The sequence below is a fragment of the Mesocricetus auratus genome, unplaced genomic scaffold (assembly GCF_017639785.1).
Source record: "Mesocricetus auratus isolate SY011 unplaced genomic scaffold, BCM_Maur_2.0 Super-Scaffold_100024, whole genome shotgun sequence".
Taxonomy (NCBI): domain Eukaryota; kingdom Metazoa; phylum Chordata; class Mammalia; order Rodentia; family Cricetidae; genus Mesocricetus; species Mesocricetus auratus.
Window position 1 is genome coordinate 22102716 of NW_024429205.1, and position 16106 is coordinate 22118821.

The window sequence follows — 16106 nt, forward strand, 5'->3', positions numbered from 1 at the left end:
GTAGCACAGCAGAGCATCACGGGAATGCGGCTGGGCCAGGCCTTTTTTCCTCAAGCACTGCTCGCTTCGGGCTGACTGCAGGTGGCAGGGTAGTGCCATCTGAGTGAGATGAGTGGCAGCTGAACTCCACAGGCTTCTGCTCCAACGCAGTGCCGTGTGGAGGTAAAGGTCTTGTCACTCAACCCTCCCTATCCATTCAGAAGTGGGGACTAGTGAGACTCAAAGGACAATAGGATCTTGTTCAAGGTCACAGAGATCATTAGAATGTGGTAAGAACCAAGGTCCCTGGCAGAACTTGTCTCTGATTAGTGAAGAACCTGGCATCTACCTTTGTCAACCCCGAGCTGAATCAACAGAGCCTTTGGGTTCAGTCTTAGCTCTGAAGACAACTCTTGGATCCTTTGCTCCTTTGATTTTCAGCTTCTCCTCTTTAAAAGAGTAGTAGGGAATCATGGTAAAGCTTTCTCACCTGTCAAGGTTTTGTTGTTAATGAGGAAAAATAAAATGGCAAATGGGAAAGAGAGACAACATCCATCAAGTGAGAAGAAATTCCATAGAGATGTGAAACCTCAGTATTATTTGGTAGGAGCTCAAGAGCCCCATTTTCTGCCCTTTCTACAGACAGACCCTGAAGGGAGCTAATCAGGCCAGGTGAGAGCTGCAGGAAATGACTGTTCATTAGTGCAACGTCGCTTGAAGAATCTCACACACCCAGTAACGGGCAGGGGATGTGCATGTCTCTGTGTGTACACGCTTGCGATGGTTAATATTGATTGCTGACTTGACAGGATCTACAATTCCCTAGGAAACAGACCTCTGGGCATGTCGGTGAAAAAGATCTTAGACGGGGTTAACTGAGGTGAGAAGATCCAATCTAAATGCGGATGGCACTATTCACCCACTCCATTTACTTGGAGTGAAGAAAAAGGAGAAAGCCAGCTAAGCATTGGCATTTACCACTCTCTGCTTACTCGCTGTGGATGCAATGTAACCAGTTGCCTCATGCTCTTGTTATCACCACTACGATGGATTAAACCCCCACACTGTGAGTCCAAATAAACCCTTCCTTCTTTAAGTTGCCTTTGTCCTGTACTTTGTCATAGCCATGAGAAAAACAACTAAGAAAATGTCTTAGATAAAGGGCACAGGAGCTGGGAGACCACCCTACTTCATTCCACTGAATTTGGTGTGCCTTGTAGAATAAAATGGAGGAGGCAGGGATGGAGAGTAACCCACCTGTCAGTCACATCGAGGAGTGACAATACTGTCCACTGCCACAGGCTTAAGCCCTCATTGGTGGCAACATGCCAGACCGTTCGACTTTGTTCCTTCCCAGTTTTGTTCTCCACCAGCACCAGGGATACGTTTCCTTTTAAAACCCCGTGGATGAGCCAGGACATCCGGAGCTGCGAGGGAGGGAGGGAGCAGTTAAAATGTTAGTGTTGAATGAAGACCTCACGTACCTGTCTTGGAGCGCTCAGCTGAAGCTTAAAGAACATTGCTGGAGGCTCACCAGAATTGATCCAGCCAGGGCAGTGGGATGCCCACTGACTGCCCTTGCTCACTGCTGCCCAAAAGGCTTTCATCGAAGTTCAAGGATGGGAGCCAGGACCACCAGTGAGTAATTCTCAGGCCTTATTGAGGTTGATGATGTCACCCAAATTTCACATGGTTCTACCTCTGCAGTGGAGCAGTGGGATTTTTCAGTGAGCTACCCTAAGCATACCCACAAATTTCTGTTCATGGACTCAAGTCACTATGTGTCCTAATAAGGGTGATTTTTTCATTCAATTTCTTTCAATTTAGGTATAATAGATCTTTGTATTCCTTCTAATAATTACAGGTCTTATTTGAACAGTATCAGATCACATGTTAGCTAACCAGAAACTTCATGATTTGATAGGCAGAAATCACACACACACACACACACACACACACACACACACACACACACACCTATATATCATGATGACCTCCTAATATAGTTATCTTCCCAAATGAGGCTGCTACTTTGCCAAGAGGAAGCTGCAGGCGTATGTTTTTGTTGTGTCATTATGAAAGGTTTCTATGGCACCATTCCCTAGACATTTGAAAGGGTATTGTCACTAATCGTCTTTCTAAGAAAGTTTAAATGTAGTCATGTTCAGAGGCAGAGCATGCTACAAACTGAGGCTTGAAATAATAGTGGATGTGCCTGATAGAGATAACCTACAAACAACAGCTAAGATGTAAAAGAACTAGACTCCTGCTTGGGTTCTGAGTGGAAAAGGTTACTGAAGAGAGAAGGGCAAAGTGTATCCTGAACATGCTGAGTCCTCATTAGCTATAGTTCTTGGACTCTCCTGGTTTGAAAAGCCATTTCTCTGTAATGCCCAGCCTTTGTCTTCCAGAGCCTCCATGGCAGCTGCCTTACAATTTGATTGAAGAGGACAGTGCCACTTGCCATAGTAGTCTGACAGTCACAGTGTTCTACCTACAAAACCTGTCTCTAACCAATCTGGTGAGTCTGGTTTATAGGCATAGATAGCCTTGTCACATCTACCTTTCCAAGAGAACAAATACATGTCTCCATTGAAACCTCCCATGGTAGCTGAATGAGTCTGTCATCTTTTTCTATCCCTATCCAGTTTTCTTGCATGTCTGGATGCCAACAATCAGAGAATTTAACCCTACCTTTGGTAGTGCTAAACTCTCTTTCCTATAGTCTATGGCATGCAATGTCCTGCTGGGACCATGTCTGACACATGCTCCCTCTCATCTGGCTCCAGAACACTATGGATTTGGACTGTGGTGTCTTGGTGCCCGTGGTGGTTGTTACTACTTGCTCTCTGTGAGTCCCCATATTTGGCTTTTGGGCACACCTAACACGTTGGGTAGTTCACACTCTCCTTCGGACAGTCCTGGGCCCCAGCTCCCAATGCCCTGATATGATTTCCACTTTCCTGAGAAAGTTCTATGGGAGGCACAACCTCTGCTGTTCTCACCCTCTCTTCCAGCCTAAGAGTCTGCTTACTTATCTGTTTGCCTCTGTCCCAGAGGAGGATGCATTCCTCATCTTCTCCATTATGTGGCTTCTGTCCTCCCTCTCCTAGGCCCTGCCCTTTCAATTGACCACCTCCTTTTTTACCACCCCCAATCTCTCTGCTTCCTGCTCCCCTGTCCACAAAGGATCAGATCCTACTCACTCCAGAAAGGAAACACCTTCTATTGACTCTTGTCTCTCTTCTGGCTTGCCACCCATTTCTGCACCCTTGCTTAGATGTTCACATATCTAGTGACAGGGAGGTAAATGATACTCCCTTTTCATTCTCTTTCATGTCAGGGATGGAAACGGAAGCCTTGTACATAGTAGGCGAGCACAGTACCCCTGAACCGCACTAGCATTCATGCTTCAATCTTTCCCCAACTGGCTTCTGTCTTCACGTCTGCCTTCATTATTCTAACAACAGAAGGCTCACTCCTGCCTTTAGAACTTATTCTCTGAACTCCATCCATGGCTCCTAAAGCACCCCTTCTTCACTTTCTCCCCTCTGAAGCCTCATGTGAACCTCTGTCACATTTTTGCTGCCTGTCATCTGTGACTCAGCTCAACAGCTTTCAATGGCTTCTTATTCTCCATTGGAAAAATCAAGGCAGTCATGATCCTTTATGATCTAAGGAAATCAACATGCTAGCTATTCAGTGAATACTAATAGATGCACAAGAGGTTTCTCCATCTTTCAGCAACATGTCTTAGTTCAACCAGGGTTGCAGAGGGGAAGAGAGAGACAAGCCAGAAAGGATAGATGAGTGAGAAAGGAGCCAAGAGAGGAGAGATAGACAGAGAGGAGAGGGAAGAGGAGGGAGACAGGAGGGGGGAGACAGGAGAGAGGGAGAGAAAGAGAGAGGAGAGAGAGGAGAAATAAGAGAGAGAAGACAAGAGAGAGAGAGAGAGGAGAGAGAGAGGAGAGGGAGAGAAAGAGAGAGGAGAGAGAGGAGAGAGAGAGAGAGAGAGAGAGAGAGAGAGAGAGAGAGAGAGAGAGAGAGAGAGAGAGAGAGAGAGAGAGAGAGAGAGAGAGAGGTGCTTAAAGCATTCTTACAGCCCCTAGGAGGAGCACAAGGGTCCTCACGCCCTCAGCCTGAGATGATCATCTACACATTCATGAACGTTTATTGTGCTTCATTCCATACAATACTTCCCTACCCTCATAACTCACAAGTTAGAATTAAAATGATGTAACTAACTTTGAGTGTGCTGTAGAGTCACTTGATAGTCCACATAAGAGATACAAGACAACGTGAGACTCTTGACAGTCCTAAGACTTCAGTCACCAAAGTCATCTGTCCCAACTTTTAAGAGCAATGCGCAAATAGAATTAAAATAAAGTCAAGCAAACTTTTCTTTCATCTTATAATGGCACCACTTATATTTATAGCAGAAAACACACCTAGAGTCAACATGAAATCTAAGACGTAGTACAGGAGTGTCTGGTTTTTAGAAATAGATAAAGAAAGTTTAGACTAAGACTTAAAGCTGGTAGCCAGTAAACCATTAGTAAATGTGTTTGGCACCATCTCGTATTCCTTGATTCTTGAGTCAGTAAGGAGGTGTGTCTACACACATGTGCTTTCTCAAGACGCAGTATTCCGGAAACTACCTTCTCCTCCTAGGTCTACTTCTTATCCGCAGTTATTCCCCTGTGACCTCCATGTTCTGCCTCTGAGCCAGTCTTTTCTGTTTTTCTTTCTCGAGGCTGATCCTTACCCCAGGACCCTAAGTGTTAACCTGGGAACTTGTTAGAAAGGCTGACTCTCCGGGCGGTCTGCAAACCCATGGAATCAGAATCTGCAGAGAGGCACCGAGTGAGAGGGCGGCCTCTGGGGCTCTGCCCTGGAATTTCCATGGCTCATTTACTACCTTTCCAGAATGCACTGGAAGCAACTGCCCATCGCATCAGTGTTTGCTCTTCAAGCCACCCAAGTTTCCTGGCTTGCGACTATGGATGGACTCAGAGTCTGTGCTCCAAAACTGAGGCACATCAACTGTGTGACCTCAAGCTTCTCCCTCACCTCCTCTGAGCCCCCGAGTCCTTGTGATCATAGCTGTACCGCCCCTGACTCATTTCTAAGGTTGTTATGGGGACTGAGTGAGACAGCTAATGTGGTGCCAGGAGCCGCACATGAAATCAGTGGTTTTCAAACTAGGGCTGCAAACTAGAAACACCTATGGAGTTTTCCAAGCTGCTGTTGTCTGGGCTCCACTGCAGAGATTCTCAGTTAAGAAGTCTTGGAAGGTTCTGGATAGCAGTAGGCTTTAAAGTCCCTCCAAGTAAGTCTGAGGTAAGACCACTGTGGAGAGGGGACTACTTAATTAACACAGGAAGTAGCCTGGATCTCCCAGTGATCTTGGACTTGGAGTTAAAAAGCCATTCTCCATCACCACAAAGTGACTTTAAATGTGTCCACAGTTACCAAAGCAAAGTGAGGTGATTCTCCCTCACAAAAGTGTCGGGGGGGGGGACGACACAACTCTCAGCAGAGGCCTCCGTGGGGTGTCACCTGGCATTCCCAGGACAGACTGAGGACAACTTGGGCAGTGAGAGTTTCCAGGGCTGAGGTTGAGCAGGACTTACCCGAGCCAGAATTTTCTCCTCTTGGACCTGCTGACCAAGGGTCTTACACCTTCATTTTCGTGCATGCGTGTGTGTGCATTTGTGTATGAACAGGGGCACAGATGAGGGAGGCCCCACTAGAGGTCAGCCTGTAGTATTGCTTACTGGGTGTGGTCTTTGCTTTTATTTTTTCCTTTTTGTTTTCTTTTTAGATGGAGTCTCTCACTGGTCTGAAACTCACAAAGCAGGCTTGACTGGCTAGCCGGTGAGCCACACAAATCCCTGCCTGTCTCCAATCCTCATGGAGACGATTCCATGTGCAGGCTATCACGCAGGGGTTCTGAGGATCAAACTCAGGTCCTTAGGTGTGTAAGACAAATATTTTACCAACAGAGTCATCTCCTTGGCCCACCAACTTCTCTGCGCTAAGAACTTGAGGACTTGTGTCAAGATGACTGAGAATCCCATTTAGTTGTTCTGTCTAAAAGCACGATGGTGGTGGTCTTAGATATAGTTTTACAGCAGATTTTAGGCTCTAGTTCTCCCTAATGATTTTCATTTCCTTTATCCAGCTCTAAGGAATCCCTTGCATGCCACTTGATGTAGATTTTCCAAGCCAAGTGCACCCAGCTTGGTCTTGACGGCAAGTTCCCAATGCTTATGGCAGGAACAAAATACTCTTGGAATTTGGTTAATACTCCTTTCTATCTGGGTGACTTCTAGGGTATGAAGTAATTTTTTATTTAATTTTATTTAAGTAAATTTTTTTCATTTATTTTATATATCAATCACAGTTTCCACTCCCTCTTCTCCTCCCAATTCCCCACTCCTATTTATACCCCCCCTTCCACTCCTCCTTTGTCTTTATTCAGAAAGGGACAAGCCTCCCATGAGCTTCAAAGTTGTTGAGGCAGGACAGAGCTCTTCCCCTTGCATCAAGGGCGGGCAAGATAATCCAGCATGGGGAATAGATTCCCAAAAGCCAGTTCAAGATCTCACTGATAGGAGCCTTACAAAGAGACTAAGCTCTCAGGAGCTCAGGTCAGCTGTGTCTGTGGTTTCTCCAGTCATGACCTTGACCCTCCTGGCTTATATAAATCAGCCTCCCTTTCTTCAGCAAGACTCCTGGAGCTCAGCCCAGTTTTTGGCTGTGGATCTCTACATCTACTTCTATCATTTACTGGATAGAATATCTCTGATGACAATTAGGGTAGTCACCAATCTGATTAAAGTATATGGCCAATTCAGGCACCCTCTCCACTATTGCTAGGAGTCTTATCTGGGGTTATCCTTTTGGATTCCTGGCACCAGGTTTCTTCTTAACCCCCAAATGCCCCTCATATCAAGACATTTCTTTTGTTATTCTCCCCCTCTGACCCACCTCCAACCCACTTCCTACACTCAATCCTCCCAACCCGCTCCCTCAAGTTCTCATCCCTCCACCCCACCCCCAGTTTACCCAGGTGATCTCTTCTGTTTCCCCTTCCCAAGGAAATCCATGCATCCTTCTTTGGGTCTTCCTTGTTATCTAGCCTCTCTCGGGCTGTGGATTGTAGGCTGGTTATCCTATACTAGCTCTACTATAGAGTTATTGTAATAAAAACAGCTTGGTATTGGCATAGAAAGAGATACTTGGACCAATAGAATCAAATAGACCTGTATATAAATCGACACACATATGAACACCCAATTTTTGATAAAGAAGCCAAAATTATACAATGTAAAAAAAGAAAGGATCTTCAACAAATGGTGCTGTCATAACTGGATGTCAACATGTAGAATAATGCAAATAGATCAATATCTATTGTCCTGCACAAAACTCAAGTGCAAGTGGATGAAAGACCACAACATAAATCCAGTTACACTGAACCTGATAGAAGAGAAAGTGGGGAGTAGCCTTGAATGCATTGGCACAGGAGACCACTTCCTGAACATAGCACCAGTAGTACAGACATTGAGAGCAACAATCAATAAATGAGACCTCCTGAAACTGAAAAGCTTCTGTAAGGCAAAGGACAAGGTCAATAAGACAAAACTGCAGCCCACAGAATAGGAAAAGATCTTCACTAACCCCCATCCAACATAGGGCAGATCTCCAAAGTATATGAAGAACCCAAGAAACTAGATATAAAAATACCAAATAATCCTATTAAAAATGCAGTACAGACCTAAACAGAGAATTCTCAACAGAAGAATCTCAAATATCTGAAGGACATTTAAGGTATTGTTAAATGTCCTTAGTCATCATGGAAAATAAAATTAAAATGACTCTGAGATACCTGTCAGAATGGCTAAGATCAAAAACATTGTTGACAACTTATGTTGGAGAGGATGTGGAGTAAGGGGAACATTCTTCCACTGTTGGTGGGAGTGTAAACTTGTAGAGCCACTTTGGAAATCAAGAATGGATGTTTCTCAGAAAATTGGGAATCAATCTGCCTCAAGGCCCAGCTATACCAATCTTGGGCATATACTCAAAGAATGCACAATAACACCATAAGGGCACTTGCTCAACTATGTCCATAGCAGCATTATTCATAATAGCCAGAACCTGGAAACAACCTAGGTGCCCCTCAACTGAAGACTGGATGAGGAAAATGTGGATACATTTACTCAACTATAAAAAAATGGCCTCATGAAATTTGCAGGTAAATGGATGGAATTAGAAAAAATATCATTCTGAGTGAGGTAACCCACACCCAGAAGGACAAACATGGAATGTACTCACTCATAAGTGGGTATTATGAGTGAAGTATTGAGTCATTTTCTAATTGACTTTGAATTCCAGAAAGCTACATCCAGCATTTTTCCAACCCTCAACTCACAGAGGTATTATGATAGCCTGTTGTGGTTTGAATATGAAATGCCTCCCCCCTACAAAGAGCTCACGTGTTAAAGGCTTGATTCTCAGCTAGTAGATGTAACCTCTAGAGTTGATTTAACAGGAGTGTTGGTTTAATGACATCATTGAGAGATGACAGAACATAGGAGATGGGGCCTGGTTACAGGGCGTGCCTTGGAAGGTACATCTTGTCCTAGACCCTTCCTGTTTCTCATCTTTGCTTCCTGGCAGCCACAGAGTGAGCAGCTGTCTCCTGCCATGCCTTTTCTCCATGCTGCATTCCTCTTGCCACTGATCAACATGCAATAGTGCCAGCTCATAGACTAAGACCATTGGCATCCTGAGTCAAAAAGAATCCTCTGTCCTTTACATTGGGTTTTTCCCTCAGGTTATTTGCCACAGCAGCAGAAGTTTGACTACCAGGCATCCATTGTTTTTTCAGAAGAAGAATCTGGAGTATAAAGAGATGAAGTTAGTCACCCATAGACACTAAACACAAATGCTACAGATCAGGACTCCACGTGGCCTGTGTGTATTCTTTCTACCACACAATGTCTCACATGTATGTAATATGTTCTGCTGATCCTTAAGCTTTAGGGGCTTACTCTGAAGGGGCTTTAGATCCTTGCATCATGAATCATGGCCCTTGAATCAACGATGCTGGTGTCCTCTGGGAACTTCTACAAAAACAGGGTCTCCCATCCTGACATGACTCAGCTGAGTTGGAATCCATATTTTTAACAAGATCTTATCTGAAGACTCTAAGAATGGAGGAATTAAGGAGATAGTGATTTTAATCCGTGAATTACCATCGTCTCTGCCAGCCAATTAGCGGTACATGTGTATGTATTTACACAAGCATGCAGAATCTTACACAAATACTACATTTATCAAAAGTAACACGTGTTTAAGCCTGTAGCAATAAATTTTTTAATCCTTCTGGATGTTTCCTAATAGATATAGGTCATAAATGGTAGCTTCTGACTAATAAACTCTTTTGCATGCAGACAGCAAGTAAGACAAGTGAATAGAGACGCCACCAGGAGCATGCCACCAGCAATTATATCTCCTGGCTCCAGCTGGCCCTTTCACAAGGGCCATTTTTTCCTGCCTCTTGGTGGGGCCTGATAGACTTTCCAATTATGTGGTACCAGTGTTTTTCATTTTATTAATTAAAGTCCTGTATGTAAAGCAGGCACAGCATTGTGGCTAGGCCTAATGCTATTATTTCTCTATGGCCCTTTCCTCCTCCAGAGGTAATTACTGCAATTTTATGTCTAGAATGTGCCCTGAGTTTGCTATGCATACCCAGTGTCTGTTTCAGAACAATCTCTTGAACTCATAGGAAAAAAATCGTAGTAGAATTTAGGCTGGAAGATTCAATGGCAGCAAATATTGTTCATGCGGCTTGCAGCACCCGCACCCCTCCTCTGCAAATGTAGGAAATGCTTGGGGAGGGGATTTTTATAGTTTTTCAAATTACTGAAGGGCAGCGGGAGTTCCCACTATTAGAGCCAAAATCAAGGATGGATGCTCCAGTGTATATTTCATGAAAGTAGAGGGAAACACATCTTACTAGACAAAGATGTGCAAGGATGAGCTTGACTGGAGCGTGAACAGGTATCGCAGGTGTTCCCTGCATCAGGGGTCATGTGACAGAGAATAGAGGACCAAGACTGGAGTTGTTGTCAGGGGCACCCACAATTGCAGACTGTTGGGGTTTGAATGTGAATTGCCTCCCATAGGTTCATGCGTTTGAACTCTGGGTCTCCAGATGGTGGTGATGTTTGGGAAGCTAGTAGAACCTTTTAGACTTAGGGTGTGGCTAGTAGAGGTGGGAGAATAGAGGCTGGGCTTGGGGGGGGTCCAGGTTGACTCTGCTTCTGGCCTGAGCTCTCTGCTTCCTGATCCACAGATACACGAGCAAGATGCCTCATGCTTCCACTGCCATTGCCAATGGCAAAAGCCCCTCCTACCATTATGAATGCCTATACCTTTCTCACCCTGATACTGCAAGCTGCAATAAATTCTCCCTCCCTTAACAGTTTCCTGTCACATATTCTGTCACAGAACTGAGAAAACTAACTAACACAGTGCTCAAGGCTCTTCTCTGGCCTATGGTACCAGAAGTGATTCTGGGTATGAACTTATAATTTTTAAGAGTTCCTTGATTTCAGTGTGGCATCTCATTAACTTGAGCTGAGAATATTGACTCACGGCAAAATCCAATGTTTTCTGTTCTCCATCTTCTAATTCACCTGGAGAAAATAAATACCAACTCTCTAGCTATAAATAGCCTAATGAAAAATCAACCCAAAACAGCAAGAGGCTGGCCAGATGCAGATTTTTTGATAGCAGGCAAATAAGATACGATGTTGGCAAGTACTTGCAATTATAGACTCTTAAGAAATATTGGATGCCAGGTCATTTAGGAAGTTCAAAAACCAGAATCCGTCGTGAAAACATCATCAGGGACCATCCCATCCAGTGGTGTTCATATGTCACTTTCTGAAAACATGTAGACTGCTCATAAAAAACAGTAACCTGGAATCCCTGGGTGGTAAGTCTGTGAAGTCACTGATATTTGTTTTCCTTATTGGATTTCTATTTTTCTCCTTTTTTGGGGGGAATGAACATCTACAAACTAGGACAAACACTATAAAATTAACTTATGGTGTACAATTTAATATATACAGTTGTATATATTAAAATCAATCTTCTGAGAAACAATACTGACATAAGAGAATCACGAATAAGCAAAGAGAAAAGATCCCAAATTTATGTAGCCCTTTAATTGTCTCTGTCCAGATCTTTGTTTCCCCATCTGGAAGGAAGTATACCAATTGCGGGCAATTTCATTTGCCTTATTCATACTTCATTGTATTTCCCTAACGCACTAAAATGAGCACAGAGTACCTTTATAATCAGAAAAAATAAATGCTACATTTTGCAGAGGAAGGATTCTGACGGTAAAGTAGGAACAAAGGGTATCTTTGCCCACCTCAGAAGGGGTCGGTGCTCTCAGCTGAGCTGTGGGCTTTGTGAGGGACTCACGAGAGAGGACCTGCGAGGGGGGAGGTGGCAGGGAGGCGCTCTGGGTCAGAAACAGCAGTCTGTCTTTTACTTATTACAGAATATTTCGGAGCCCCAGTGTCTTTGAGACTGGGGTCAGTCAGTGGTGCTCTCCTTGCGGGATGTCATGAGATTCCGTGAGCCCCTTGCCCAGCTTGGCAAAGATATTTGGTAACTGTTAGGTTTATTCTCCTGTGCTGGAAAGGGCAAAGTGGGAAACCCTGTTAACGGCGCATGCGCACACAGGATAGGGTGGAACGGAAGCGTCTGTGCTGAAGATTTTAATCTGGATTCATTCTCATAGAAAGACGATCTTTTCTTCAAGAATATAAAGGTGTGATTTCTGGCAAGCAGCCTCCTTCGTGCCTCAGTTTCTCTGCGAACACTAGAGACAATGCTGGGGGATAGATTTGTAACCCTCCTCTAGGGAGAAGGGTTGAGTGTAGGTAACCTTTCCACAACCTTCACGGACAGCTTTTGGGAAGACTTGTGTGCGTGTCTATAGATGCAGAGTCCTCCATGCATGTATCCCCTGAACAGTTAGGGAGAGTGTGTGTTTTACCAGACTAGTCCTCTGGATAAGGGCCACATGGAGATCAGGTTCACCATTGGGGACCAGGAACATTTGTGATTGACACTGCTTTTGAATTGGACCCAGGTCTGCTATGGAGCAAGGAAATTTTCACCCACACCCCTGGCCTTGACAGTAATTCTTCATATGCCTCAATTTCATCACATAATGGGGGAGGGATTAAGTTTGGATGGCTCAAAGGTATTAGATTAATTATGTTCGAATGTAATTGTAATGGCTGTTGATTACTTCAGCCAATTAGCATGTATCCTGGCAGAGCTTACCACATCACGAGGGGGTGACAGAATGCTAGTCTCCAGTTTCTTAGCTCTATGTGCTGAGGTAAGAATTACTTTGGCTCCCAAGTCTCAGTAGGGATTTATTTGTTGGATCTCTGAGATAACCCCTCTCCTAGAGGGGCTGTGTCATTAATTAATTAATTATTGATAAAGTAGGTTTATTCAGCATGCTCTCCTCGCACTATTGCTAGTAAAACAATTCTTGCAACCTGCCTACACACTGCAGATTGCTTGAGAGGAGAAGAACACACAATGTGTTTTAGCAGTGATTTTTCTTGCATGACAGGAAGAGGGATAACAGCAATAATTGCCGCCATTCATTAAGCATTGTGAAGATTACAGAGTTTTCATGTTTCCATCTGATGGTAGCAACAGTCTCACACAGCAAGCAAAACAGGTATTTTTTCATCCCCAGTTTGGAGGCGTGACTCTCCAGAGGTCGGATGGAGGCCAAATGGTTCCTTGGTGAGGCAGCCATAGGATTTAAGCTCACAATGACCTATGTTGAATTCAATGACCTTGGAGTGTTTAGAGATTTGGTTTTGGAGGGACCTGGTTTAGGTCACTTGGCAGCAGATTGACCTTGGGTGAGACATTTAACCCTCTAAGCTCCAGTTTCTGCACCAGTAGATGGGGTTTCCCCGTCTTCACCTGTCTGTCCCGATAATGAGGCAATGGAGCTGCTGTGTACTAGAGACCAATGTTTTAAAACACATCCAGAGTGAACTTCACATACACGGAGTCCCGTCCCCTAGCCCTGGGATGAGGGAGGGCTTCTTTCTTTTAAGGTGCAAAGAATGAGGGTCTCTGAAGGCTCTAATTAAGATGCTTGACTTGCTTTTAGGGTAATGCAGATGGATGATGTAGAGAAACCCAAACACTGAAAGCAGTTTCTCTGAACTTCCCTAGGAAATAAACACTCCAGAGCAAGTTCTAAGGGTCTTCTGAGAGTTTGGCCCCCAAGTAAGTTTAGAACAGAACAGTGCTTGTTGGCTCAATCCTGTTGACTCTGCAAACCACAGCATCCCTGTTTTGATACCCACTGGCTCCACACTCCCACTAGATGTCTGTGAACTATGCAGTGTAAGAGGTCAAGCCCATAGCCTCACCCCCTTCCTCATCTGTAGCACAGAGAAGATCGGGCCAGGGTTAGGCAGAGAGAGCAGCTCTGCTCTCCCTGATGTACACTGGGTTCTTCCTAAAGCGATGTCTTTGTAATTGCATGGACAGTTGCGACTGGGAACTGAAAGGAGGACTCTGTATCCTAGACACACACCATGGTCCTCCAGCACCACTCTAGTCTCCTCTCCCACATCCCTCCCCAATGCAGGAAGCATTTGCCCAGGCCCCACCAAAGGCTTTCTGAGATTAGTGTCTCCATCCCTGAGGGTGCTGCTCCATTCATAGCCAGCTGGAGTCCCCTGGGCACAGAGAGTATGACTGTGGGGCTATGGGGAAAGGGGAGGCAGCTACCCCAAGGTCCCTTGCTGCCCTGACTTATTCCAGATGACTGCATCACCCTGCAGGAGCCAGAGAGACCTCATGCTTCCCTCTGAGCTCCAAATCATGTTCTCCTGGACAGAGAATGGACAATCCAGATAGATGCCACATATCCAGCATGAGTTCCTGGTCCCAGGGCAGGAGGAAGGTATTTTCCAAATGGCTTTCCCTAAAGATACTGTGTATGCAGAAAACATCAAAGTGAGTGAGCAAACAACCCTTGGCCAGACCAGTATGTTTGCTCCTAATTGAGGTAAAGACTGAAGCCTGGCCCTGAAATGACTTCTTCCTGAGACAAGAAACTTCGTCTGCAGAGACTTCTGAGCATCAGAATAGATGCGGCTGGATACTCACAGGAGCTCTGCCTGATGGGTATCTTGGTCCTCTAATACCAGACTGAAAGGACCTGTGCTTGGTGGGAGGGAAAGAGATGATGTTCCCCTGGGGTCCCTTCTAGATGGTGTTAGTCGCTAATTGCTTACCAAGAGGAGTTCTCCCTTGACCATAAGCCATTTGTGCTGCACTGTTGGCCACCCAAGAGCAGAGGCAGGGTTCAGGTCAACACTGCTAGGGATCAGCTCTTAAATACAACGCAGGGGAGAACGGGTGAGCACAGGAGGGAGAAGGGCAGAGTTTTCCTCTCTGTGGGAGCTGCGCTGGCTCTGGAAATGACCACCTTGTTCAGGATCAAGTCCAGGGGGCCCTGCTGAGGCTCTTCTCCTTCCCATCAGCTGACACTGGCTAGACACATAAGGCTAAGAACCAGGACACATACAAGGAACAAATATATGAATCCCATGAGGTAGCAATGACGTCCCGGTTACAAATGGAGAAATGGAGTGGAATTCCTTCCGCCTCCGCAAGTGGGAGTCCCTCTCCGGTGGTCGGTGGAGCTCTGAGTAGACAAGTGTGATGTCATGCCTATGGTGGCTCATGTCCGCTCCCTCTAAGCTAAGAAGGGATCATCAGTCCCATGGGGCAGCGTGAGAGAACGCAACGCTCAGACTCAGGAGGTCTGGCACTGGTCTTGACTTGCATTTGCTGCTTTGGGGTTGTGGTGTATTTCTTTCCTGCCTTGCCAAGGAGAACCTGGCATGCACCCTAACCTGAATGATGGGTGGAGAAGACCCTGACATGGATGAGTATAGAATCTGCATTCTGAAATGGGCTTTAATCAGCTGTTGGCTCTCACGTGCACATGAGCACACGTGCTTGCATGTAAACAACACACACACACACACACAGAGGTATCCTGGAACACATACAGACCTTTCCACCTTGAGGCTAGCCCAAGGGATGAAAACAATAACAATGATAACTTTAATTCACTGTTGGGGCAGCTGGGCCCTACTGTTTTAGTTCCTCCCTCTGCCTCAAGCCTCCTTATTCTTGGTATTCTCTCTCTTTTCCATAGGAGATTTTGTCATTAAGTTTGAGAAACTGAAAACCGGGACATCAGGAGAGTTCCTCTGTGTTTCCTTGCCCGCCTGCTCAGGAGGACACAGGGGCAGCTTGGATTGTGTGCAGCCTACACTGCTGATCCTCACACCGAGGCTCTGGTGACCGAAGGGCTATCGTTCCATGCAAGGTCACCAGAAAAGTCTTCAAAAATCTGAAGCAGAGAGCAACTGATGGGAGAGTCCCAGTTTCTTTGGGACTGTCGCCATAGGGTATTGTTTCTCAGCAGGGTGTGGGCAGGGCTTCAAGGACAGCAGAAGGGAATCCGCCATGCCAGGGTTCTCGCCCACATCTGTCCAGGTCACACTCGCTAGTCTTAATGACACAGAGTGTGGTCTCCTTCCTTTAGGGCAGAGAGCACACAGACATGGCAGAACCCCACAGTTGACCTTCTGCCTCAACTCAGCTGCCCAGCAGTGAATTAAAGTTATCATTGTTATTGTTTTCATCCTTGGGCTGACCCCAGGGTGGGAAGGTCTGGATGTGTTCCAGGATACCAGTGTGTGTGTGTGTGTGCGCGTGCGCGCGTACACGCACACACATGATCACATGCACATGGATGTAAGGACAGAGCTGCAGTTCTGGCAAGGTCAGAAAACCAGCAGTTGGGAACCGACCTTCATAAACACTGGTGCCTCACACCCATCTTCCTGGGCCCTTCATATTCCTCTATATCCCCACAAAGAAAAACACTGCTCCCATGTTTGCGGGCAGAAAGGAATGAGAGAAACCTACTCTCTCCCGCCCCAGGCCGTCTTCTGACCTGAGAACAT

At 45.5% G+C, this 16106-nt stretch overlaps 1 protein-coding gene across 1 annotated transcript in view; it reads right to left on the reverse strand.

Annotated features, from left to right (window-relative positions):
• Positions 1-16106, reverse strand: part of Alk (ALK receptor tyrosine kinase) — a 718643-nt gene that overhangs the window by 106055 nt on the left and 596482 nt on the right. Inside the window, 1 exon segment of the mRNA XM_040730911.1 lies at positions 1237-1406. Within this exon segment, the coding sequence (XP_040586845.1) occupies positions 1237-1406 (170 nt within the window).